The sequence below is a fragment of the Bactrocera tryoni genome, chromosome 4, assembly GCF_016617805.1.
Source record: "Bactrocera tryoni isolate S06 chromosome 4, CSIRO_BtryS06_freeze2, whole genome shotgun sequence".
Classification (NCBI taxonomy): domain Eukaryota; kingdom Metazoa; phylum Arthropoda; class Insecta; order Diptera; family Tephritidae; genus Bactrocera; species Bactrocera tryoni.
The window spans coordinates 71,001,415-71,029,149 of NC_052502.1; the positions used below are offsets into that span (position 1 = coordinate 71,001,415).

Below are 27,735 nucleotides of genomic sequence, written 5' to 3' on the forward strand. Positions count from 1 at the left end.
CTTGTGTCTGTAAAAAGAAGCAGAATATGTTGAAATAGTTTTGTAAACAAAAGTGCAATACTTCATTGCAAGTTGAAGAAAATAGTAAGCTACAAAACTCAAAATGGATAAAGCCGATTCCACACAGTCATCCAATCCACGACGCAAAATCCTAAGCTTGGCGGTGTCACAAATTTTAATGGAAAAAGGTTTTGACACCGTTGACAAGGAGTGCCTGGAAACGCTTACTGAAATGCTACAAAGCTGTGAGTTTTTTTTACAATTATTTACTATTTCTAAAGAATTAAAGCAATTTATCTATTCTAGTACTTGTGGAAGTGGGACAATCAGCACGAAGTTTCTGTGAGCTTTCTGGACGCACCATACCTGTAATTGGTGATGTGATTGTAGCACTTGTCAACATGGGCATATCACTTCAGGGTATTGAAGCTTTTGCTAAGCGTGATGGTCGTCAGATCATACCAATGCCATCACAAGCTTCGCAACAAAAGCAACTAAATCTACTACAAGCGGGCACAAAATCTTCACATCCACCTCATGTGCCCAACTATTTGCCTGCATTGCCCGACCCGCACGCATATGTGCGAACACCGGTAAATAAGTTCAAATATTGTACCAAACATTGGTTAAATTTTTGTTCACACGTTCGCAGACGCATAAACAACCTGTGACAGAGTACGAAGCTATACGTGAAAAAGCAGCTAACCAAAAAAGAGATGTTGAAAAGGCTTTAACCAAATTCCTGTCAAAAACATCTGAAACGCACAGTCTTTTTGACAATGAAGACAATATGTTTCCTTGTGAGTAAAACCACTAAAATCTATATATGTATGTCCAAATTTGAATGAAAATCATATATAAACAAATGTTACAGTAATTGCCTGCAAACCCGCATTCCCACCTTATCTGGCCGCATTGAATCCCACAGATCAAGTATTTGATTTCGAAGAGTTGGAATATCACTACTTGGTGGCAAATCGTACGGAAGATGTGACATCCAAGGGTAAGCGTATTGCAGAAAAGTTAAATTGTGTTGTGTTGTAATGTGTTTTCCTTTTTAGATGACAATGACGAAAATGAAAGTGGTAACGAAGATGAGGGTGATGGAGAAATAAAAGCTGATACAAAAAGTGAAAAAGATGTTAAGCCCGAAAATGAAATCAAGCCTAACTCAACGACCAATAAAGCTATTTTAGAAAATCCAAACATAGATAATCCATATCTAAGGGCAGCAACACTACCTAAACGAGCTAAACCAGATCCCGCACTGCTTGTCGCCACTGCAACTGCTTCATCGACAAGTAGTGGTGCGGGTAACTAGCCCTTAATATTTATTTATTTAATGCGTTGATAAAAGCATATAATTTAGTACAAACAACAAAAACAAATATTTTCCTTTGCGATCTTTTTTTTTTTACATTTAAAATGACGCCGTCACATTTTGCTAAATGACAGCTTAGGAATTTCAATCAGCTGTTATTCTACCGGCAGGTGTTGTTTACAGTTACCGTACCGAATTTGCGTACAAAAGAGTAAAAAATTCCTTTAATCAAAGGATAGTTATATATTTAATAAAAAGTGAAGTAGATTTTCCAACAATATGTTAAATTTTTTGAAACAAAGCCGCAGATTTGTGAATTCGACAGTATGTATATTGATAATTTTATATGAACACATTGTAGAATGACTGCTTCATTAGGAGCCCGTTTGCATTGTTTTGGGCAATGAGTCGTGCGATTTGGATTCCGCCGTGTGTGCAGTCACACTTGCCTACCATTATCACCAACAAAATGTCGCCAGTAGACACACCACGCCTAATTTTCTGCCAGTCCTTAATATACCACGTCGCGATTATGCGCTTAAAACTGAAGTTAATTACGTTTTCCAACAACATGCAATTGGCGACGAGCACTTAACTTTTCGCGATGACCTACAAGAGGACTATTTAACACGCAGTGAGTTTATTTTGGTAGATCACCATGTTAGCCCATTTGCTTCGCGTTGCCTGGAAGTTTTTGATCATCGCACGTTTGATGAGAATGCCCAGTTATCAAACGTTTGCAAATTACATATAGAATTAGTAGGTTCATGTGCAACGTTAATAGCAGAAGAAGTACTTAAGTCTATGTTAACGCCTGAAGCTAAAGATACAGACAGTGAAACACTTTTTACATTGTTGCGTAGCACTATAGTGCTAGACACAGTCAATTTTAGTGAGTCTGCAAATCGTGCTACACCAAAAGATATCGAAATCTGTGAAAAACTTGAAGAATTGTTGAGTAAGCCACCTAACAGCAAGCCTTTAACAGAGCGCACAAAATTATTCGACGCTCTAGTGGCGGCGCGCGCCGATATTAGCAGCTTAACATCAATGCAACTTTTACGGAAAGACTTAAAAATACTTTCAAACGGTGATGATAGTGTGAATATTGCTATACCAGGCTTTCCAATGTTAGTGCAGCAATTCATAGGCAAACCAGATGCGGCGAATGCGGTTAAAGCTTTTGCAGAGAAGACAAATTCTGCCATCGTTATTTTAATGGGTATGTTTGTCGAAAATGGCAACGTGCAACGTGATATTGGTTTGATAGACTTCAAATGCAATGAACTATGCAAAAAAATAGGTGAAATGCTTTTGCATTCCACCGAGCCAGCGCTGTGTTTACATCATTATGAAAATTGCAATTTTCTCAACGGCAGTTTCTATAAAATGGGCAACATAAAAGCGACACGTAAGCATGTCTTACCGCTGGTGAAACAACTTTTAGACCAAACGCCAAAATAGTTTGTGCAACGGATTCAATATTCACCATATAATTTTCTTTATTACATACTCTAAAAAAATTCATTTAAAATAAAAAACAACCAATTCTTCAAAGCTCTTCGGCACCGGCACCTTCATCAGCATTATCTTCACCCATGGCATCATCTTCACAGTCCAAAGCTAGATCTTCCAACATTTCTGCTAGTGTAATATGTGGCACGCTATCGTTTGCGGCTTGCTTATCATTACTATCAACAGGCAGTGCCTTTTTAGCATCACGATAAATGTTAATCTGTTTACGATAATCTACGTCCTCTTCCAAATCTTCAAGGAATTCATGGAAGTCATGTTTGCTACGTTCATCTGTTGCTTCATCGGCTAAATGACGTAATTTCCAATTACGGTTATTCGAACGTGTTTGACGATCAGCGTAGCACTTACGCACCAGCAACACATCAGGGATTTGATCTGCAGACAGATTCTCGAATTCAGTGTTGTTCAAATTCGCTTCACCCAAATTGTAGCCCATTACAGAATCGCCTACCTTCAGCAAATGACCAAGATGTGAACGTGTGTGTATCGTATTTTCATTTATGCCCAACTCGGACGAACGCACCACCCAAATATCGCATAAGACGTGACGGAACGAAACGTGTCCTGTGCCGGGTATATGTTTCCGATCCTTATCCATGATGGGTTCAATATCCATAACTACATATTCAACCAATTGTTTCGGATCACACAGCGCCTCAAAAGGATTGCGGAAGAACATCTGTCCTGGCAACTCGGATATTTGCGCAGTCATTGGATCAATTAGATGTATACCGGTAGCAACTTTATACACCAAGCAAACTGGCGAAAGATTACCCAGCTGTTGGCGCAACTTCTTTGACAGACAAACTGCACTATCCTTCGATAAGGGCGCTATTTCTACAGACCATGTGTATTTGTAATTGAAATTGTTGCTATGTATGTCATGCGAAATCAAACGTTTGGACGTGGTTACCTTAACTGGCACCATATATTGCAAAAAGTCAACCATCTTCTTTGCGTGATTGAAGTTCGCATAATAGAAATCCAAACCACCATGCAATGGCTTAATGCCCAAAGTATTTTCGTGCGCTTTATGTTTCAAAATCAGCTGCTCCAAATAGTAAAACGTCTTTTTATTTTCAGCGCGTTGTCGCACCTGCACCAAGCAATGCCAGAAATCTTTCGCCTCGGTACGATGGCAATCATCACACATTTGATTCTGCACAGTGAATTCCACGATGAACACTTGTTGCAGCACGGTTCCTCCATTAATTTCGCCGTGCACTGTCAATTTGACTTTTATGCGTTTGGAATGTGGCTCTGTCCAGACGAAACCTGCATCCACTAACTTGACAGCTTTTAAACCTTTCAACTTTTTCAAACACAAAGCCAACAGTTCGCGCGACTCCAATGCTGCGGTTACCCACTCGCCGGGCGGCTGTAAATAGCGTTCACAGTTACGACAGAAATGTAATACTGCCTGTTTCGGTATATTCTCCGTGATGTCTATATGATTGCGTAGACATGTTACACACATATTGGAAGGATTTGGTTCAATTGGCACACCGCATTCGCAACACAAAATCATAGTAGTTTTTGTAGGCTGTGACGACGGTTCCATGTACTCCATGTTGTGATTTGTATTTAAATTTTAAAAAACGAAAACAAATGTAAGTAGTAAAAACTAGGTGACGCAATTGCTTTAAAATAATTTTTATGCGCAGTACGGCTAAAAACTTTTGTTTTGAAACACGTGCAGAAATGAAATGCACTCAGCTGGCAGTCAACATAAATGAAATTGACATACATGAGGCGTTGCCAACTAACATTACAGAAGTGTATTGCTGATTATTGTGAAATATTGTGGTGCAATAGATATTTTCATCACCTTATGTTAAATGTTTAAATTCAATTGGAAAGTAAAGTAGCAAGCATATACAGAAATATCATAAAATTTATTGGTTTGTTGTGTCAAATTAGTTTTTTAATATCGCATTCAAGCAATTTCCAGTTGCAATATTTCTTATTGCGCCAGCCGCCAAGAAATTGAAAGGTTGTTGGCAATTTTTCATGTTAAAGTAGTTGGCAACTCAGTCTCCACGTTGCAAGAGGTTGGCAACGCACGTCTCATATAAACTAAAATATGTAAGTACGGCAACGCCGTGCTGGACGCAAACACTTTCTGCACGTTTATGGGCGCCTAGTACATCGACGACCTGCTGTAAAGGAATTTTCGATTCTGATTTCTCAACATTATACGGTGTACGCACGTACAATTTTTCTAAACCATATAGACTTGTGCGCAGCTCTGAATACAAATTATTAGTTGGAACAATTTAAATAAAAATGCGTTATTTTTCTTAATAATATATTTGATTTTATAACAATTTCATAATTTTTGATTTTAGTGTAACAATTTCTTTTGCTTGGCAAATAAATATGCAATAAGTATTTATCACGAAATTCGGTACCAATTTCACTGAGAATTGAATTTTAAATTATTATACGATTTATATGAAAAAGCGCCAACACTGTACATGATAAAGAGATAATTTCTAAACTTTGAGCTTAATATATTAGCACATAAATTGCAAAATTTCGAAAATAAAAAGAAATGTATATGTGGAAGCATTACTGTAGTTGGCTTAAATATTGTGCGTTCACGCCTTCAACGATTATTTTATCAATTCATAGCATTTATGTGTGTGTATATATCAAAAACTCAATAGTTATTTAAAAATAAATTAGCTGGAGGCACTAAAAAGTTTGCTATTTGTAACAATATATACGGTTTATGCTTACGTTGGCTCTACTGTGTTGGCGAGAACTCAGTAGGAGCTAAAATGCGTGTATGCATATCTTTTATAAGTGGCACAGTATAGGCGACACACTCGTCCCAACCAGGAGAGCGCCAGGCAGCTTCACGTGTCTCCTTGCGGTCCAATAAGGACTTGTAGCCTGTTTGTGGAATAAAAATCTATATATTTTACATTTCTAATTTAAAATTAGTACAGTATACATACACCAAATATGATGCACATTGTAAAGCCGGCCTACTTGTGAGAAGAAACCAGCAAAAGCTTCGTTGTTATGTTTACGGAAGTTAATGGCACGCGCCCAATTGTTGCCCCATTCGATCATTGTGCCAGGTTTTAAACGATATGAGCTAGAAAGAGATGCAAAAATTAGAATTTAATATTATTTATTCTTTTACTAACTTACCGCATTTCGTAGATATGTTTGCCTGGACGAAATTCAATTTTTGGCCAATAACTAAATGCCAGTAGATATTGTAAATGACGTGAACGTAAGTACTTTATGCGCTCATTCATTAAACTCACGTACTCCTGTATGTAAAGAATTCAGTATTTTTCACCTAATATATATATATTTAGCTAAAATAACCTCATCATGCCACAAATCTTCCTTGGCGATATCGATCTTCTCAAAGCCGCCAGTGTATTTCCATAAATGCAAACATTGATCCATATCACCAACATGCACGGTCCATGATGCGACTAAATTGCACGACAAATTCGCTTTCTTATCATTCACCAGTTGTACTGAAGTTTTGCTAAATTGTTTATAAATAAACAATCATTCAAGTTTATATAAATAACTATATATGTATGTACGGCAGTGAACATCATTAAATTAAGTGATTGCACAAATAGTACTCACTAATTTTTCAAATAATCATCCATATAACCGGGACGTACATTGTGCGTATGCAAGGCATAAATGATTTCCTTATCACTAAGCATTCGACTGTGCGATTCTTTAGTTGGCTCAATTTTACGCACCAACAACTTGGAAAACCATGAGTCGGCTTCGTTGAGTGGTGCTGAGGTAGCTATGGCACTATATAATAACAACAATTAGTACATTTTATTTATCTTCTATACAAATAAATTACTAAGGTAGCAACAAATAACGTATTTAATTGAGTTCACTTACCGTACTGTTGTGTTGTTGACAACATTCGATAAATTCTTTAATTTAATCATTTTGCTTTTTGTTTATTAAAATCTGCAATAAAAAAATTTTATTCATAAAAAATTTAATAAGCCCTTTAAAACTAAGTCTTTGAAAGTATAAACAACAAATTAAAGTGAAAAAGCCATCAATTGCAATGCCGGTCTTGCTTCAGTTATAAAATTTTTTCTAATTTGCACCTCGATTCTCATAATCAGCGGCATAACAAATAAAATCGAAAAACCAAAAAAGATTATATAGGTGTATGTATATATGTAGCAAATATGTGTACGTAATATCAGCACGTATGGCATCAAAAATTATCTGAGAAAATAAAAAAAAACAAAAAACAGCGCTATATATGCTTACGTACGTACGTATGTAGATATGTATATGCTATAATTCTGCTGATTTTTGACGATATTTGTTCGGGACGTGCAGTGCTTTTGTTGTACATCTCCTCCATTAGTCTATTTTTGTCCGTGCATAATATAGAAATTATTTTAACAAATATGCACACACTTGTGTACATATGCCAAAACTACTGAAGGGTTTTGCCGATTTAGGCAAAATTGTATTTGCCGTTTTGTATTAGCTATATATTGGCAAACTTTTTGGCTTATCAGTAATCATGCAATCCATTGTCACTTGGAATGATACAACCAAATGCGCCGCAATTTGTCCAGAAAACAAAAAACTAATAATTTTTGCTTTACCATACACTTATGTAGTATGTGTCCTTATGTACATACATTTGTGTGTGCCGCAAATAAATTGTTTGGTATTCTTTGTATTAATTTCAATTACCTTTCTCCCTATTTAATGCCGTATATGCAGGAAAAGTCGTTGTGCGGTTACAGCACCAAACTGTGGCAATAGCGGCGATAGAGCTTAGAATTCACAGCAGTAGTAACTATAAAATTGTTTAAACTCAAAGCAAAGTACAAATAAACGACTAACTGAAAAAATTATGAAAATTAAACGACTGCATAAACTTCTACTATGAGCTCTCCACTTTTTCTGCTGCTTTTAAAAACTTCACCCTTGCTTTTAATTCTTTCTCCACTCTTGCTCCACCATTGACAACGGGGATAATTGATGACAGTTGTTTGGCGTTGCCAACCACATATTCGTGCCATTCCATCAACTGTGACAGTTGAACATGTATGAGAAAATGTTGGTGCTGCCAGCTACTGTAACTAAAATAAATTGTGTTTCTATTCAAGAATTAAGCACAAGTATTTCTTACGTCTATTGCATGTTCCCACGATAGTTAGGTCTAAGTAACCGGAATGAAACCGAAATTTTAACGTGGTTGCCATCTCGACCACATCCTATTGGGGCTCCGCAAATAGAACGAACCAAACCCAGGAAAATCATTTTCGAGTTATGCTAGATGACTTGAGGACTACAGAACGCATCTTTTGTGATTTTTCTAACGGATAAATTAACTCTTGCAGATTTCACAACCATGTATTTATACAAAGTCGTCATTATCAACTACAACAACAATTAATTTGAAAAGAACGCTTACCTATTTTGGCTTTTCTCTTTAGGGCTTAAGTAATATACAAACTAGAGCTGTTCGACTAATCGACTAACCGAATAGAGCATTATTCGAATAATATTCGGTTTGGAGTATCCGCATAGTCGTAAGTCGTCAACTACTCGATTAACCGCTAATTTTCAGCTATACAGCTCGTCTTTCGAATGCGAAGCGTTTATTAATTTTTTTAATGAAACAAATAAAAATGTTTCTACATATACTTATGTACATATGTATAAGTTTATAGAAATTTTGCAGTACTATGGACATTTTCCATCCTATAAACAATTTTTCTTGCAGCAGAGCAACTATTGGAATAGAACGACTATTCAACCGGCTTTTGGAATAATCTGTTTTCAGGTTGTTCGAAAAATTTTAAGAGCCCGAATAGAAACCTTTACAAACCAACTTTTCATTTTTTATTTCAATTCAGTTTTATTCATCAGCAACGGCACATGAAGTATAAATATGTATATGTACATACATATGTATGTATATATAAATGTTTCTATTATGATTTTGCGATATACGTATTTACAATTAAATTAATTAGACACAAAATTATAAATATAAGAAAACAAAAACAATGTTTACCAACTCAGCTTTACAAACTTTTTAACGACTTTTTTTCATCTCTTATTGAATGTATGTACATATTTATTGATATGTACCTACATATTTTAATCCACATATTTTTATATTTAAGATACGTATATATTTGTTAATTAATAAATTTTTAATAATCACGATACCTTACACTTAAATATAATTGCATTACTTTCATGTCTTTCTAAAGGATCACTATAATTAATCAGTTCCTAGGCTGTATTTACAGTAAGTAAGTCTTTTCTTGGCGCTTTACTATAAAAAATAGGAATTTAAATGATATCAAAGTTTTTTACGTAAGTAACTTTTTTAAAGTACTTATTTCACATTTGCTCGCTATTTGCTTATACGTGGTATCAGCCATAGCGTTTGTTAGCCTTCCAATGCATTTACGGGTAGTTTAATACTTTTAAACTTTGTAATATGGTTCTTTAGTTGCTTAAAATTATCACGAAACCACATAGTCACATTAAAGTGAGGCTAATCTCATAATTAACTTTATATACTACATAAGTACGTATATAGGAGTATATGTATTTACAACGCTCAAGCGTACCTGATTTTGTGACTCGCCGGACATGGCTTAATATACTTTCGTTTTACACTAAGCTTGCGGTACTTTGTCATATCGGTTGGTGTCACCAGGACACGCGGCGCTATATTGTACAGCAATTTGAATTTAGATATATTGATGCTTGTCTCCACGGTATTGGCAGCAGCGATTTTGATGAATACTTTATTCAAATCCACTGGTTCGGGTGTCTGCCCGTAGTAGCTAAACGGTTGCAACTCTGTTTGCGTCGTTTCATTGTCGCTCACACTTAGCGGATCGTTATCAATGCTGTCAATGGCAGCTGTGGGGGTAAACATGGGAGCAGGTGGTGGCAGTAAATCCAAGTTATGTTGCAACTTGCGCTTTTTGCCATTAAATAGACACGCTGCAGTAACATCATTCGCAGTCGCATTCATTGTAAAACGTGTAATTGCAGTCTCATCTCTGCCCAATGCAATTGTGCTGCGACGTTTCATAATTTTTTGCGCTTTGAAGACAGTTTGTAAGTCCTTGACATTGTTGCCCGCCAGCTGTAAAGCGGCCGCCGTCGAGGCAGATGCGCTTTGTGGTGTTACTGTTGAAGATATTTTTGCTTCACTGCATTTCTTTGCAACCAGCCGTCCGAGAGATAGGCGTGGTATAGGCGGTTGCTGTGAAGTTTTTTGTATTTCTTCATATAGTTGCTTTATATGCTTGTTGCCGTACTCCTTTAGACAGTGCGTTAAACGCAGATTGTACAAGTCGATAGTTAGACCATTTGGGAATATTAACAGCATCTGTTGCAAGTATTTACTAATTTCCATAATGGTATAGATTGTGCAGAATTTTTTGATTTCCTCGCGATGATCCGAGTAGCAATGTTGCATGTAACCATTAAATGTTGTTTGTGGCTGTGTGCAAAAACAACAACGCTTGAAGCCGCTGTAATGATCGATCATGTGACGTAATACAGCCATTTCGTGTTGTGATGAATACGGACAAAACGCACACGCATAGATCAGCTTGTTAACGATCTTTTGTGATTTCATATCACACTCATTGGCGCGCTCCAAAACATGCTCTTCGAAGGCACTTTGATCCGCCAGCAGTTCCATGCAACTAAGACATTGCACATAGCTTAAGGGTGTACCGATAGCTTTAAGTTGTTCTAGCTGTGCAACCGACATGGTTTTCAGGTCGAACGGTTTATGGCGTAAACGCGCAGTATGCTGTGCTAAATGCGGCAATGTTTGTCCACGATACGGACAATGGCCACAGGTTAAACCAGCGGCAGTGGCGTGTGGATCTGCGGCTAAATATTTGGTTGCCTTGTGCATCACCTTCATATGTTCCATTAACTGTAGACTATTGCCCACAAACGAAAGGCAATGCGCGCATTTAAGTTGTGTGCTAATGCGAAAGCGCATTGGTTTCTTTGCATCGTATTTCGTACAGACCGTTGCTTGCCAATGTGCCTCAAAGAGTTCTTTGGGGCTTGCGCATTGCGCAAAACAATAGTAGCACATTAGTCCAAATTGATTTAAATTTATATTCTGAAAATTTTGAAGTAAGTTTCAAATTAATATACACTTTATATAAACTTTTGAAAATCAACAGCAATAATTTGCTTTACGTCGACGGCGTTTTTGTTTTTTTGTAAATTTTACGCAAAAATAGAATTGGCATGCATTACGAGAAAGTGAAGTTTATATGCAGCTGTGTTCCGGTGGTGCAATGTGCACTCAATGAAATCAGTTGATACAGCTGATTTGCAATCAAAACGAATACAACAAATACTGAAACTTGTATTTCTAGCCCGCCATACTAAAAATGTGTCAACTTTATAAGCACACACATTTTTTATGCGCCTTTGAACCATGTACTACCGGAACGCAGCTGATAAATAAATAGTTACATATTTCTGTTGTAAGCTTAGTGTGAATTTGACATCTAGAAGCATTAGTTTCTTTATATCTGCGTTTCAATTCAATAAATCAGTAAATCTAATTAAATTTTCGTCCCTCAGCGAAAGTACTAATAATTTTCCAGCAGTACAAAGCCTCATTGCAATCCTCATTAACATTTTCACTTCAAATATGTGAAAGCATTTGACAATTAACAGAGAAAATTCCACATGCTTATGTATGTAAATAAGTGTAAACATGAATAGTGAACCAAAACAAATTTGTAGAGGGAGATGTTTTGACCTTGAAGTGACTTATCTCTTAAACTATTAAAACTTTTAAGTAGTAAAGTGAAAAAAAGCCCGTTTTATTACATTTCAAAAAAATATTGAAATTAAAAAAATATATATGTATGTACATACAAAAAAGTTAAAAAAATTCTAAATAACTCCATTTCGAAGACAAGTACAGTTTCCATTGATTGGCATCACAACACTCTTTAAGAAAAATTAATACTTTTTATGTGTCTTTGTCTCTATCACGGTTTGCAATTTTCTATAAGAAAGCACCAAATTTCGTGAAAGTTCAAGAGGAGCAGTCTTAAAATAATTGTTGCTATTAACTTTGCACTATTGTAACTTTGTCTTCATTACAGGTGTTCAATTGAATTGAAGGCTTGTCTCTGGAGAGGATGTGGCAGCTTTCTTCACGTTGATTCGATTCGCTATCCTGAACAAAACAGTAACCACCATTTAAATAGAGTGTAGCTGCTGCAATAAATTTTGTTTTAATTTTTATTTTTCAGCGCCTAGCTTTGCAAAGCCTGCTTCCTCAAACTTCTTGGCGATAGCGACAGCGGATATTGAAGGGTACTCCTTGATATTCCGAGCAACTTTAATGTCAGGCTGGGCTTTTTTGGGCTTTCCACTACCAACAAGCGTTCAAACTTCACCAGTCTTCTTGAATTTAACAATAGTTTTTTATTATCAGATTTTTTGACAAATTTCGCGAATTGTTATTGTAGCGGCGAAAACATTGCTGAAGTAATTTGGAGGAATGCTGCCGGTTTGAAAGTCTCTGGACGGATAAAATCCGGATCCATTTCGGTTAAGTAGACCCGACTGTTGCGAAAACGGATTTATTATTGCAGTTTAAAAGCTAAAATAGTTTAAGAGCTAGAAGTTTAAGTTTAACAAAGTCAACACATCTCATGTTTTTTTGGTTCACTTTATACAAGTATTGCGGATAGAGTATAGATATCCGTAAATATAATCAAATATTACTGAAAGAAGTATACCCGTATAAGCTACCCGATTTTCGAACTAATTGAGAAAAGGTTGATATGTTACTATATAAGTATACATATGTATGTACTATTGCAATTTTTTACATACTAAGTTGTTAATTTATGGAATAAATGGCAACATTGTTGTTGTCGCCCTACTTACTTTATGTGGCATTGGCGGTGATTAGCCCAAATTTATGAAATAAATCCATATATATCCACATAAATATGTACATATGTATGTATGTCAAACATTGTCGTACAAAGTATGTTTTAAAATGTTAGTCAACTATCATTTACATTTACGAAATTTTATTAGCGAAATATTCAAATGAATACACCAATTTGTATTTACTAAGCTTTATTATTTAAAAAACATTATAAAATAAATAAATAAATATTCTTATACCTTATTTTATTTGAGTTAAAATCTATTGAAAGTTATGTTTTCTTGTACACTAAAATACTATTATAGTAAATATTGCATCAGTTCAATTTTCAAGTTATCTTACTTTAAAAACTAAAAGCGTATACGACTATTTGCTTAACGAGAAAACTTAAACACCTACCTCATCGCCATCATCGTTTTCCACTATCTCGTCAATATCATCCAAGCGTAAACGCTTTCTATAACGTTCTGACTCCTCTTCATCTTCCATTAGTATGCCGCGTATGTGACGTACGCGTGTGGGATCGTCCCGTTGCCAGAGCGGGCGTGTATCAATCGTATTTACATTATTACTATCCTCCTCTTTCCCCTCCATTTTTTCAAAGACATAGCGCGCTTCACGCTTCTTACCCGGGTGTTTCTCATCGACATGTGACATTACTTGTACTAGTTGGGTTGCATTAAATACGCAATGCATACATTGATATTGATTTTTACACGAATGTTGTGATGATGTATGCGCCATTATTTGTTGTTGTGTCATTGTTTTGTGACCACATAAATTGCATGTCCATTTTTGTTTACATTTGGATTTCAGTGTATCGGTCTCAGCGACTGGTTGCGCTATCGATGTGGGAGTTGGTATGTTATCGATATTCGTGGCTACTCGATTTTTAGCGTCGTAATGAAGCACGTAAGTAAACAAAATGAAAAAATGGGGAAATTGGTATAAATTATGAGACGTTATAAGCGTTTTTATATGTATTTAAGTAGGAAATTGTTTTAGTAAAATTTTGTTATTGTCACATATGAAAAAAATAGATAAATATTACATTTTTGTGTATAGTTTTGCAGTTTTTTTTATTATGTACACACATACATATATTTTTTTTAAACTTATATGCAAATTTATTAGTTTTGATGCTTCTTATTTAAAACTTTTTCTTTATAATATTATATTGGTTGCCCATTTTAATTAATTCACACTTATTAATTTTTAAGTTTAACATCACATAAGAAAAAGCTAACATTTAAACAATTGAAATTGTTCCATTTATGTGAGGTTGTAGAAGTTTTCAACAAATTGCTGTAGGTATTTTTACACTTTGACTCATCATTTTATTTTTTTAAAACATATTCAAGGGGCACACCTAGTGTGAAACGTAAAATTTAAATTTAAATCCGAATAAAAAATCAAAATTTGGCAGGCGAAAGCAACCAAAATTTAGGGTAAAATTTAACTTGTGTGTTTTAAACGCTGCCACTTTTAGATACGATACGGATATCTTCTAGTGGAACTTCGCGTGTAACTAGAAAAATTGTATTTTTCTGCTTCAAAAATTTCATAGTGAAATCTTAAAATATGTATATATAAATCAACCTTTAAAACAAATAATATAGTAATGTTTTTTATTTTCTGCCCAAAAATCGCTCTTTCAGGCTCCCACACTAGGTTTGTCCCTTACTTGTTTCTGATTATTTTTTTTTTTTTTAAATTTACTTAATTGTTTATAATTTAATAATTTTCGAACACTACACTCAATTGTAATTAATTTGTTTTCCTTTTATATCATTTATCTTTTTTTACTTCATTCCAATTATCATTTTTAGTTTCACTGCACTCACTTTCTTCACTATTATAATTATTTCATTAAGATTTTGTTACTTACATTTCATTTATAATATTATAATATATTTTTTTCAGTTTATTCCACTTCTTATAATGATAATAATTTTTTTATTTTATTTCACTTATAATAATATTTTTTTATGTAATTTTCTTTACTACATTTCATTCTTATTTATTTTTTCACTAGTTATAATTGTTTGACATATTATAATTCGTCTTCACCTCAATAAATTTTAATTGATTTAATATTAGTATTGTTTTTATTATTTATAGTATGTAATTATTTATCCTATTGCTCAAATCTCACTTGTTTAGTACGCTTCATTTTATGTTCTCACATATTCATAGTCAATTACCATGCACATAGTATGTATCATATCATATTAACATGTACGTACATATGTATGTATGTATTATAACGGTTTGCTTTTCACTTACCTGCATTATCTTTTGTTCGATCGCATTCGATAATCTTCACGAATAGCGGCGGTTGTACATCGTGCTGTCGTATATGCCTTTCGACCACTGTTTTCATGTAATGCATATATCCACAGTTGTCGCACATATACAATTTCGGTCCGTGAAATCGTAAATGGCCCAAAATACGGTCAATGGACAAACCACGTTTACAAATCTCTTCCTTACAATGTGGACAATTGTAAAGCGAAATATCGCTGTGTAATGCATTTAAATGCGAACGAAATATGTCATCTGATATTGTTAGATATTGACAATTACTGACACCACAAGTGAAACGCTTCGTATCCGGCACATACTCGTAAGCTATTTTACCCCTGCTGTTAGCGCCGCCATTTGCTGCATTCGTGGCATTGGCAGTCGTATTGCCGACGACTAATGAAGATGAAGCTAAATTTGTCATTTTATCGAAGTGTTTCTCACTTGAATTGAGGCATGGCACTGGATTGACGGGATCCACATTGGCCACAGGCTGTGCGCCGCTATTACTGTCGTCGGTGTGCATTTGCAAGTGACGCAACAAATTTGTCCGCACTTTTGTCTTATACGCGCAAATGGCACAATTCAAATCCTTACCAAATATAGGCGTCAGCGGTAATAAACCGATTTCACTCGGCTTGAAGTGTGTGCGTGCGCTCGATTTTTTACGTTGCCACTCGGCAATTAATTTCTCGCGAAATTGTTGAATTTCATATTTACTTAATAGAGTTGTGAAAATCACATAGAATATTGTAGTGGAACCTTGTTTGTAAGGTAACGGTGTGGAGCGTAATTTCTTGGAACGCCAATGTCGCTCCTCGAAATGTTTGTACATATGATCGACGTTGAAGGTGGTTTGGGTGCAGAGATAACAAAAGTATTTGTGCACACCGTGTGTTTTGATGTGAGCCTTGATCTTTTGTGGCTTATGATAGACACTTCTACAGTGTGGGCACTTAAATGTACGGTTATGGATATTGGTTTGTCCAAGTGTGGATAAATGATAAACAACATGTGAATAGTAACTGGAATCTGACAATTTAGTTTTGCAGTCCTCAACAGTGCAGCGGAAAAGTTTAGAGTCTGAAAACAGTGATGTTATTTTTGTATAATCTTCAATTCTAACAATAATAATAAAAAAATAAATATTTTCTTTAACTAAGTCTATAACTCATCAAAAGTAGTACAAACGAGTATAACACTTCAACCAACATTCTCTTTCTCAGCATAATCGAGTTTGGTTGGGTACCAGAACCACTGAACTTATGCATACATATAGTGGAGCGGTAGATCGAGACAGAAAATAGAGCTGTGTTTGGTTATGTATCTGGAGAAGATATGCTAATTGCTTAAATACTTGGATAAGATGCGTACATCATTCCAATCGGAGGTACCCAAGGTGCACGAAATGTGGGGAATGGATGTGAAACTAATCTCATGTTCAAATCTCTTAAAAAAAATGTAAATGCGTAAATTCAAGTAGAAATCTTATAAGAGTTAAAACAGGCTAGAACTCCTGGTTACCGTAGACTTATTAGACAGAAACCATACCATTGTAAATTGTACTACTCGTAGTAGGAGTTAGTTGAGCAAATGATCTTATGAACCAGACTTATTGTAGAAGGATATTCTCGGAAAATCAAAAGAATGATGTGGAGATGGTAACATTTAAAGTGGAAGGGAAAAAACCTGTGCTCCAATATTAGAACATTATTTCACTTATACATAAATAAATAATTATATTTACCTGGCACACCAGTTTTAGCGACAATCTCCTTCAAAGCGGTCTCCCATGTTTCTTGTGTGAAAGTTTGAACCATTCCTTGATCTTGCTTATTATTGGTATCCTTACTTGTAATTGTCTTACCAACGGAATTTTGCTGACTCCCGTTACTGTCTGTATTACCGGCTGTATCCCCCACAGTCTCGGTATTCGTAGAGCTACGCATAAACATACCGTGTTTTTGTTCTGTGTGCTGCACAAATCCATCTACATCTTCGGCCAAAAATGTGCATTGCGAGCAGCGCAGATATTCACGTTGTGCGCTAAAGTTCTGCCGATCGTGGAAATGTAAGTGATCGACCATGGCTACGGGTAAGCGCGTCTGGTATTTGCAACCATTCGCCATGCATTTAAATTGTGGCACTGTTGCGACAATAGCCGACGATGTGCTGGCATTGCTACCCGAGTCCGAACGGCTCGAGCACATTGAAGGATTGTTCGCAATCGATATATTGAAACCTAAGCGACCTTCAACGTATTGCGCCGAAACTGTTTGGGTTATCAGGTAATTGCCGCTAGTGGCTTGTGCGACTGGCAAGGTTTCTGCCACCACTTGTGGTTCAGGTGAATCAGTAACAGCACGTGTTGTATTCACTTCTGTGCTACTCTCTAAACGTTTATTCGCGTGACTACTGGATAATATACGCGATACTTCCATAGACTCAGCGGCCGAGCGTTCCAGTTCGGCACGCTCGTCCACTATGTGCTGGGCCCAAACCGAACCGACATTATTAACAGGTGACGATACGGAACGGGAATTTAAACTGCAGACATTTGAAATTACTGGTAGCGGTCCCGCAGATCCGACTGGATTGGCGTATTTTTTATCCTTCAAACTAACCACACTGGCAATTTGTAATTGACAAGGCGTGTCCGTGCTTGGCATTGTGACATTAGGTGTACAAGAATTAGGTTGGACGCCAATATTTTCAAAATGTCTATTTTCAGCTGTTGGTTGCCCGACGGCTGTTGGTATTTGATTTAAGAATGAAGTTGTAATCGTTGATGTCGAACGTGTTTCTGCGGGTGTTAATTCAACAAGCTGTGCGTTTTCATCAAAAGTCGAAACTGACTTCGAGCTTTGATTTGAGATAGGTGTTGGCGTTGTTGAAAGGCAGTCTCCCGTCAAGCGTCTAATCTTAATACGTGGTCTGTCTTCATCCAGCGCTGGGGAGTTAGATTTAGATGGTTGCCGCAACTCTTCTACTACTGGTAAAATGGGTGCAGTGCTCATGGCAATCAAGTGTTTTGAACGCAAGTGAGTTAGTTCGGTAGAAAGTGGTAATATACTATCTGCGATCGCATCGCCACACTCAACATTGGCTTTACAGCTGTAACAGTAGCCATTCCAAGTAGCTTGCGCATGCTCGCAACTAAAATGACTCTCCAGTCCAATCAACTCACTCGAATAGAGAAAAGTACAGTTGTCGGAGAGACAATAAAATTTGTATGTGTTATCTTCCACCGACTTCGAAAAGCCGATATTTTGTATGCGCTGAATTGTCGGCAAGGTCATCAATGGAGCGATCGTACTGACACTACTTTGTACACTTTGTTGTTCTTTAACGAAATCCAAAGCCTCTTGCATGTTAGCCTGCTGACTATTATCGTTATTTATATTTGAATTAGTTGTATTTGTCAACCAATTATCGGACATATACTCGGAATTGAGTATTGATGAAACATCACAGAGATCTTGCAGCGATTCAATAGGTGTCAATTCCGGCACCAGATCTATCGGATCATTGCATGGTGAATCGGGCAACAAGTCGTCTAGATTTGTAATTAAAGGACGAAAACCGAGATTTGGTTCAACATTAAGGGGTGTAGTCGTAGCTACAGTTATATTTTCATTTTCCGGCATGACACCGGTAGTTGTAGCTGGCGCTACAAGTGTACATGGTTGCGGTATTGAGGTGGGGCCTGGCGCCATAGGCGTGGCCATGCATGGTGTCGTTACTGTCGCCACCGTAGTTATTATTGCGGGTGTAGCGGTGTCTGTTGAAGTGGCTTTGGTTGTAGCTAAATTCTCGATTGCGGTTTCACTTGTTTTCTCTACACTTAGGACAGCAGCCTGCGCTGCATGCTCTTTATTTGCGGAATTGCTAGCCGCCGACTCCTTCTTATCTTCTTTCTTTCGACTTCCAATAGTTAAAGTCAAGCTCTTCTTTAGCTTATTATTCGTTGCATACAGTCGATTAAGCTTATGCAACACATTCTTACTTTTAGCTTTACCTCCTTTATTATTTGTGCTTGAGGCCGCTGAAACCGTTGATGACGTAGTGCTTGGCGCAGACTCTGTAATTTCAATATCTTCCCAGTTGTCATCGTCGTCTTCAATGGGTGAATCGGTTATACGCTCACTTGTCGCAGCCGCTACTATTTCACCTGACGTCGGCAGGTCATCGTCCGGTGTTGTGTCTACATCGTTTGTGGAGAATGCCGTTTCGGTTGATGAGTTCAACCGGTTTTCTCCCATTGCACTGCCGAATTCCTTGCTCGATGCGGCAATAGACTCGTCAACTGTACTTTGCGTAAGCCCTGTCTGCTCTATTGCTTCAGCGGTAGTTGCATTTGGTGTTTCCAGGACCTTATTGGTAATGACAGTTGCATTTGGTATCTCCAAGATCTTACTGGCATTGGCCGTTGTGCTCGCTTTACCGCTTTGTATGCTCTTGAACTTCTGAGTTAAGCGTTCAGCAATCGATATGCTACTAGAGCCTACAGCCGCAGCCGTGCAACCTATGCCAACGGCTTCTTGCTCATTTGTAAATAAACTTTGTGCAAAATTATTCATTGTGGGTGACTCGTTCGTCTCACGTGTAGGCACGAATATATTGGAGCTTAAAGCGCGCTCCACAGCGATCTTTTTAGCTTCAGCAACTTGATTACATTGTAGGCTTTGCGCAATCGGTATATCATCGCTGTCAAAACTTTCATCTTTGCTCTTTTCTGCTGCGTCAGCTTTTAGCGGGGTTTCCGTGGTTGAATCCTCCAAGTCGTCGAGCTTAACTAAACCTTCGTTTATTATTTTCGTTTCCAATTTCACCGCACTCGCATTATCGACTATTCTCACATCCCTAGTATCGAACAGTTCAATTGTATAACACATTTTGTCGACTTTCGATTTTTCAATATCATGTTGCGTAACGAGGTGATTGTCTATATTCTGTCTCCACAACTGTATGAAATTACAGAGCTGACAGACATGCATACGCAGCACTGGTTCAGTTGGCAACGCGTACTTGCACAGAACTGTCGCACCAAGGCAATTCGTTTTGATGTGTTTTTCAAGTTGCCAGCTTTTGGCGCCAGGTTGATAACAGTTGCTACATTCAAAGTTGTATTCACCCGTATGCGTGTTTATATGCTCTACCCAGTTGGTCTGTTTCATGCGTTTATGTTCCAAACAAAATGGACAGCAATAGAACCAGGATGTTAATGTCTTGCTTTTTACACCAAAATGAGCCTTGGTCATTTGACCTGCCTTAAGTTTTTCCAATATTTCGGGTGCCAAACGTGCAGCGTAAAATTCTTCGTGTTGCCGCATGTAATGTGTGGCGGGATAGCTTATTTTGATGTCGCACAATACGCACCATTTAGCCCATTTGGATTGCGAATGCCATTCCTTATTCGTATTCTTTATCAGCGTTGATTTCGTTTTAGCATTGGTAGAAGTTGTGGGTTTCTCCGTCAGAGGCTGAATAACCTTTTCATCACTGTTATCTTCTTCGTCATCGGATGATAAGACAATCGGTTGTTTTTTACTACATTTCGGCCCGGGCTTCACCCGCTTCACGTCGATATCTATTTTGATTTTTTTAGCCAGCGGTCGCTCAGTTAATTTATCGCTATCATCTTCAACTTCGGATTGTTTTATGGGTGTATGCGGTTTGAGTATAGGCATTTTTCTTGGTGGCGTCGCGTCAGAACTTGCATCAACTAGTTCAGTTTCTATACATTTTTGAAATTCTTTAAGATCTATAGGCTTTAGCACAACCTTGGATTTACGTATACGCGGTACTGCTGGCACTTCGTTGCCGGCTTCTGCAATTGATGCTTTACATTTTACTTCGTCTTCCGTCCCTTCGTGTGTAGGCGGCTTTTTATTCACACTGACATCGGTTTTGTTTGCTTCTTCGGCTGCAGCGACTAAAGTGCACATTCGGCGACCGGTGGCCGTCAACACGCCTTGGCTGATGAACATCGTGCGTATATCTTCGTTTAGACGATCTAATTCGTTCTTTTTCTTTACCTTTCCTTTGCTTTTAGTCGGTTTTGTTGCACACACAATTGCTTTGCTGTTATTTACTGTTGTTTCCTCGGCATTATTAACCGTAAGTGCTTCGTTGTCGCATGGCGCTATATTGTTTTCTTCTTCAAGCACCTCCTCGTTTACCTCTTCGTTTGGGGTTGCAGTTTTATCGGCTGCGCTTTCCACGATTTCTTTTACGAATTTTAGGTTATCTTCGCTCAATATTTGTGATAACAAACTGAATATTTGCGCTTTGTCCTTTTTGGGATTTAGTATATCCTGCACGAAGCTCTCCAACAGATGACGTTTTTGTGCATCTTCATCCATTATGGTACCAATTCTGCTGATGGGCTTAACCGACTTCTCCACTACATTTACCGTGGCTGCTTCTCTAACTGGTTCTTTAGTATCGTCAATTTCCTCGATATTAGGCTCTTTCGCTTCTAACGCCTGTTCACATTTTATAACCTTGACGCTTCTACGCTTCGTTGGTTTTTTCTCTGCCTTCGCTACAATCGCTTGTTCAGGGTCCCTAGCTTCAGCTAACTTTTCGTCACACGTAATATCGACACTGGTCTCATGCGTCATCTTGCCTTTGGTTCCCTTCTTGCCTTTAGGAGAGATCTTTTTCTTTATTGCTGCTGGTGCCGCCTTCTCGACTGGCTGCTTCAACGGCTCACTGCGCCGCTTGTGGTTAAAAATTTCTAATGACCGTTGGACTTCATTGAAATTAACATTCGTGCGTGTACGCCGTTTCCCGGAAATGATATTTTGTGTTGAAACCTTGCAATTATCATCGGTTTTTTGAAAGATTTCAGCGAGACATTTGTTACTTTTGGGCATTTTAGCGTCAATCTCTTTCCGCAATTCTTCTTCTTTAGCTCCTTGAATGTCTTCGTAAACCAATGATTTTATGGGAAAAATTTTTTCTTTGTCTACTTCGGGTAAACTACCATGGACCATCATGGTATTACGACGTTTTAATATACGCGCAGGTTTCCCGAAACTTCGTAGGCTTTTCAAAAACAAAGCTGCTGACGGACATACACTCTCGTCTTCCTTTGTTGGCATATCTTTTGCCTCACTAAATTCGGCTTTCGCTACACTCTTCAAAAGCAGGTTCTGTGTACTGACTTTATCGGAATCACCTTTATTATTAGTAGCTAATTCAATACTGGCGTTAACCTCAGCAGTATTTTTATTTTCATTCGTTTCTTTCGGTTCATTCGTAATACTTACTGCTTCTTCGGAAGAACTGGCATTAATTTGTGAAATCTTATTATTTAGTTCCATTCCTTTGGAAGTCTTAGACGTGATGCTTTCCACGACATCTTTGGTTGCATCATCGCTAATTTCTGTCTTTGCATCAACTGCTGTTGTTGTTGTTTGCAAATTAGCTTGCACTACACGCTTGTTTGCAGGTTTCTTCTTCACTTTTTCACTGCTTTTAATGCTTGTATCCACACTTTCTTTTTTAGCACTTTCTTTATTATTACATTTGTTTCCCTCATTCTTAGCGCTGACACCGCCCTGCACTTTCTTTGGTATTTGCAACTTCTTTTCAGCTTTCTTCTTAACGTCTTGTGTTGCAGTTGCAGTATTCTCTGCTTTGGCTTTGAACACCGCTGTCGTCTTGTTAATAATTTGATTCTTATTTGGTTGCTCCGGCGCTAAAGACTCGTTGTTGTTTTTAATATCTCCCTTTTTCTCAACAACAGCTTTTGGCTCTGCTTCGGTTTTCTCTGACACTTTTTCGACAATCTTCTTTGGTATTTTAAAACTAGTTTTGGCTTTGGGAAATTCGGTGCTAGTAAAGTCTGTGCTACGATATAATTTATCCAATGTTGAGGCGACGGGTGGATGTTCTGAAAGCTTCGCCAACACACTGCTATCAACTGCACTCACTTCACCAATATCTTTAGTTGCGACATTTGGCGATTTTGCGGTCTCAGCGGCGGCTTTCCGGGCCGCATCTTCTGCAGCAGCACGCGCTTTTGCCTGTTTATACTCAACATAGGTACGTGGTGCACTTTTCTTTTGTTTTTTCGATTCGAAATATTTCGAACGCTCTGTTTTATCGTTCAACAAGGCGCTAAACTTGCAGTTAGTGGAATATTGGGGCACACTATGGGAATGTTGCTGAAAATGTGGGTTTACGATGTGCGGCGGCATTGAGCCGTTGCCGCTATTTGTGCGTACGAATGCCGGTGTAGGTAGCAAAGGTGGTTTGGTGGTTCGAGTACCTGTATCCACGTGTCCATCCGTTGCCTTCACAAGTTCAATAAATGGTTGAATTTGTGTAGCTTGCTGTGACTGTATGACAGTTTTTGTTACAGCTGGGGTATCCGGATCCGAGTCCCAGTTTTCTTCACTGCTATAACCACTTTTACTTCTCTGTACCGTGGACCGTTCTAGTGAAGTTGGTACCGGCACACCGCCATAGTTATTTATGGGGAAATCTCTGCGGGAAAATATGCCTGCATGTGTTTGACTTACTGGCATATTATTTGCCACGTGTTGTCTTGCTTCCATTGGTGTGCTTGGGAAGCTTGCATTGTACGGCACGCGTGGATCCGTCACCTTAACGTCTAATAAACTGGGTATATGGGACTGTTTTACTGGGGGCTTGATGTTTGGAGGATTGATCTGTGGTGACACAACTGTGGATTGGGGCTGAATCGGCAGAGATGCGGGCTTTAGTTGTGGGTTCTGTGATTGTTTATACAGGGTGGAAGTCATGCTTGTAGCAGCGGCATTCCGTAGCCTGGGATCATGTGGCGCAGCTGAGTTTAATGGATTTGACGAGTTGATCACTGTCAAATTATTCCCAGCGTTATTGAAACGATTGTAATTCAAACGTGGATCAACCGGTTGTGCAACATGTGTATCGCTACCACAACTGCTATTACTACTAACCGATAATGTATTACGCTCTGTCCGCGGGTGTGGATTATATTTTAAAGCTATACGTTCTTTTGGCAAAGGTGTTGCTATATCTTTGGGCGTAGTTGTAGTCGGCACATCCGGACTGTCTCGTGAACTTTTCGTTACAATTGCGAATTTTTTGCGCACTTTATCCAGTGTTGCAGCTTCCATGAGCGATATCTGATCGGTTGTGCCAATGTTATTAGGAACTGTGGCCTTTACTGGGCGTCGTATACCAATCTCTGAGATACTTGGTGTACCTCTTCCGCCACTCTCATTGAGTAAGTCGGAGATATCGCTAGCCGACAATGGTGGACTTTTTAGCACATCCGGTATAGTAGGCACTTTGATAGGTATTGAAAAGGTTGCACTTCTGTTGGATACAGTAATTGGCTGTTCAAGATTGCGTACACGTGAAAACATTTCAACCGGTTTCGGCACATTTTTCTTAAAATTAAAGATCGTGTCATGATATGACTGTTCACGTAAATTATTGGGAGTATCATGAGTGGCTGAAACTGTAGTGTGGTTTGCATTAAAGCTTGTACCAGGCTTGTCATCCCAACATTCTTCGGGTGAATATATTTCGTGGGCAAATGCATTCGATGCGCGCGGATCGCGATTTCTTAGCGGATCAAACTGGCATTTATTACCTTTAATTGTATTTGCTGCATCAGTCGCACTTTCCGCGCCCGTACGGCGTCTATGAAAAATTTTGGATGCATCATTTGAATGCTCCTTACTTTTATCCACAGTTCTATTAAGATTTATTTTTTGATGACTTTGCTCATGTGATTGAGTATGATAGTGATGGCGCCCCTGTTGCTGCTGATTGTGATGTTGATAATTACGTTCATTATGCTTTGAACTGTGTTTGTGTTTATCGCGGTGTTCGGATTTTGATGATTTTATATCATTCACTGGTGAGCAACGCCTCTCTGTAGGTATTTCTACAGGTGGCTCCTCCTCCAATGGCTGCGGTGGCGGACTCTCGGGTCCAGTTATATCAACTATATCAACACTACACACTGTTGTATTTTTTTCACTTGGCACTTCTGTATTTGACTTTGTTGTTTTATGTTTTAAGTTGGAAGTTTGATTAGTTGGTTTGGAAGTTTCATTATCACTCTGCAAAAAGGGTATCTGCTCATTGTTTTTTTTGTTTTTGTATAGTAGGGATGTGTGCGTTTTTTAACCGAACGAAATAATTACAAGCAACATGAAAAACGAATACAAATGAAAAAAAATGTAGAAATCAAAAAATATAGTGAATTTAGTATGGATATTTACAAGGATAAAAGTGAGATTCTTATCAGCTACCCTAATATGGAAATACGTGTCTACAATATTCATGAATAAATGGCTAAACATTTTAGAAAACTTAATTATATATATGTATGTACGTATGTATGAGTATTGGTGTACAACAACATTCGTGCTGTTTTTGGAACCATCCATCTGAGACTGAGTGGCTACCTTCTTCCTTCATTTTTCTTTATTCGTGTAGACACCGAATTTACACGGTTATAGCCGAGTTTACAACAACGTGCCAGTCGTTCTTTCTTTTCACTGTTTGCCACCAACTGGAGATTTCAAGTGTAGCCAGGTTCTACTCCACCTGGTCTTTCCAACGGAGTGGAGGTCTTGCTATTCCTCTGCTTGCCTCGGCGGGTACTGCGTCGAATACTCTCAGAGCTGGGGTGTTTCCAGCCATTCGGGCGACATGATCCAGCCAGCGTATCCACTGTCTCTTAATTCGCCGAACTATGTCAATTTCGTGATATATCTCGTACTGCTCATCGTTCCATCGACTGCGGTATTCACCGTTACCAATTCACAAAGGACCATAAATCTTCCACAGAACTTTTCTCTCAAAAACTCGTAATGCCGACTTGTATAGTTTTGTTTTGGTTCGTCGAAAGAATACTTCTCAATTGCCTACTCAGTCCGAAACCGTTGGCAAGAGTAATTTTGATTTGGATTTCGAAGCTAACGTTGTTGTTGGTGTTAATGCTGGTTCCAAGATAAACGAAATTATCTACGACTTCGAAGTTATGACTGTCAATAGTGACGTGGAAGCCAAGTCGCGAGTGCGACGACTGTTTGTTTGATGACAGGAAAAATTTCGTCTTGCCCTCGTTCACTACCAGACCCATTTGCTTCACTTTTTGAGGCCAATGATATCAATATTGAATCATTCATTATATTATTTATCAGCTGATTTCTTTATTGTAGTATCATCATTCAATGGCATCTTTATCATCTAGACCCTCTTTATCAGCGTAACTTAATTGTTATGTTTTAATTTCGGAATAACAAATACTCCCAGAGGTTAAAAGTCGGAAATTTTACTGCAATGGATTTCTCATATGACGTATTACGATACTCATTGACCCACCCTCCTTTTGATTGAGTCTTTTTTACGAAATTTTTCAGCAAAGGACTTTAAGCAGGTGTGAACTTACTTAATATCTATAAACTTAATAATTATATTACTATAAAACATACATATTTTGCTTCTGCAATTACAAAATTAAGTGTGATAGATAATGCAAACGATTGCTATTAAATAAAACCTTTCAAAAATACAACAAAAAAGATACTAATCAATGAAAGCTACGTTTATAAAAACTAAAATTAGCAAAAATTAGCTTGAACCTACCCTTTCCATTTTGCTATGCAGTTTTATTAATAATCCTTCACATTTCAGTAAAGTCTCCATTTTTAACCTGAAAATTTTTATAATAAAAAAAATCATTTTTATATTTTGACATATTTAATGACGACAGTTCGGGCTTTTCGTATTATTAGTTTTTTGTTTATGCAACGTACATTTTCCTGTTGCTCTTCAGTAGGTCGTGCAGCACCTCCATTTTTTTCAATTGCGCCTTGCGCGGGTTATCATCACTTTGTTCGGAGCTGCTACGCAATTTTTCGATGACATTTTGTAGAAACGGCAGATATTTCTGCATTTCTTTATATTTTGTATCGAAATCAGCCATTTTTTATTGCAAATATAAAACTGAATATCTAATATAAACAAATCATTTGGCTGCAAATAAAATAAAAAAATATTTAAATGGTTAGCATTTGGTTATGTGAAGAGTTTTGTTACTTCTAGGTATATTAAGGTTATAACTACAGACTACGATACGACTACACGATAAAAGTGAGTGATTTCCATTTCGAACGCTAAAAAATATTATATTAAATATTAGGGATTCAGCTGGTAATTGATTTCTTAGCTGCTATCAACAAACTATGTTAAGTTGGCATAGTAACCACCAAAAAGTGAATTACCACTCCTCAACTCAACTATCGGTTAAATCACCGGTTAACGATCAAATAGCGCTACCAGTTTTTCCTGTTAAAGTGCCTGTGAGTTTCTGAAGGCCGCAAATCCTATGTAAGTGTATCGCTAATCCCTTTCTTACATACTAAGCTTATGGCTTGTATGGTGTGTATGGGTTAGTTTCCATGCTAATATTTATGATTCACTATAAATAGGAGAAAAATCGATATTGCGATCAAACACTCTGCAAAAGCAACGCAAATGCTCTTTGGCTAGGTCACATCCGAAAATGTACCCTAAGCCTAAACTTGTATTGTACACATTGGTAATATGAAGGAAAATAACTCAGCAGGGAGCCAGA

The 27,735-nt window shown here is 37.6% G+C and overlaps 5 protein-coding genes across 8 annotated transcripts; 2 read left to right on the forward strand and 3 right to left on the reverse strand.

The window, feature by feature from the left end:
* Positions 1–1,599, forward strand: LOC120773503 (transcription initiation factor TFIID subunit 8). Its single transcript, XM_040102455.1, has 5 exons — positions 1–245; positions 307–593; positions 653–800; positions 875–1,003; positions 1,062–1,599. Exons 1-5 carry the CDS (start codon positions 104–106, stop codon positions 1,319–1,321), a joined length of 966 nt encoding a protein of 321 aa, XP_039958389.1. The 5' UTR covers positions 1–103; the 3' UTR covers positions 1,322–1,599.
* On the forward strand, positions 1,562–12,534 carry LOC120773505 (exopolyphosphatase PRUNE1). 2 transcript variants are annotated; one of them, XR_005705167.1, is made up of 4 exons: positions 1,562–1,645; positions 1,700–1,955; positions 12,016–12,101; positions 12,166–12,534. XR_005705167.1 is itself a non-coding variant. In XM_040102457.1 (3 exons), exons 1-3 carry the CDS (start codon positions 1,601–1,603, stop codon positions 12,030–12,032), a joined length of 318 nt encoding a protein of 105 aa, XP_039958391.1. In that variant the 5' UTR covers positions 1,562–1,600; the 3' UTR covers positions 12,033–12,534. The 2 variants fall into 2 exon arrangements, 1 of the variants encoding a protein (XP_039958391.1); XM_040102457.1 differs by having other exon boundaries at positions 12,016–12,534.
* On the reverse strand, positions 2,783–4,588 carry LOC120773502 (60S ribosomal export protein NMD3). The gene has a single exon (XM_040102453.1). The coding sequence runs from the start codon at positions 4,425–4,427 to the stop codon at positions 2,874–2,876; it is 1,554 nt and encodes a 517-aa protein (XP_039958387.1). The 5' UTR covers positions 4,428–4,588; the 3' UTR covers positions 2,783–2,873.
* Positions 5,421–7,863, reverse strand: LOC120773504 (protein NipSnap). The gene is made up of 7 exons (XM_040102456.1): positions 7,580–7,863; positions 6,755–6,826; positions 6,479–6,658; positions 6,203–6,371; positions 6,020–6,144; positions 5,821–5,963; positions 5,421–5,755 (listed from the first exon to the last, which is right to left on the reverse strand). The coding sequence occupies exons 2-7, from the start codon at positions 6,802–6,804 to the stop codon at positions 5,607–5,609; spliced, it is 816 nt and encodes a 271-aa protein (XP_039958390.1). The 5' UTR covers positions 6,805–6,826; positions 7,580–7,863; the 3' UTR covers positions 5,421–5,606.
* LOC120773501 lies at positions 8,453–27,090 on the reverse strand. Of its 3 annotated transcripts, none has more exons than XM_040102452.1 (6): positions 26,915–27,090; positions 26,745–26,811; positions 16,867–25,210; positions 15,102–16,202; positions 13,215–13,699; positions 8,453–11,009 (listed from the first exon to the last, which is right to left on the reverse strand). In XM_040102452.1, the coding sequence occupies exons 1-6, from the start codon at positions 27,082–27,084 to the stop codon at positions 9,471–9,473; spliced, it is 11,706 nt and encodes a 3,901-aa protein (XP_039958386.1). In that variant the 5' UTR covers positions 27,085–27,090; the 3' UTR covers positions 8,453–9,470. The 3 variants fall into 3 exon arrangements, with proteins under 3 accessions (XP_039958386.1, XP_039958385.1, XP_039958384.1); XM_040102451.1 differs by having other exon boundaries at positions 13,215–13,696; positions 16,867–25,225; XM_040102450.1 differs by having other exon boundaries at positions 16,867–25,225.
* Between the last annotated feature and the right edge of the window lie 645 nt (positions 27,091–27,735).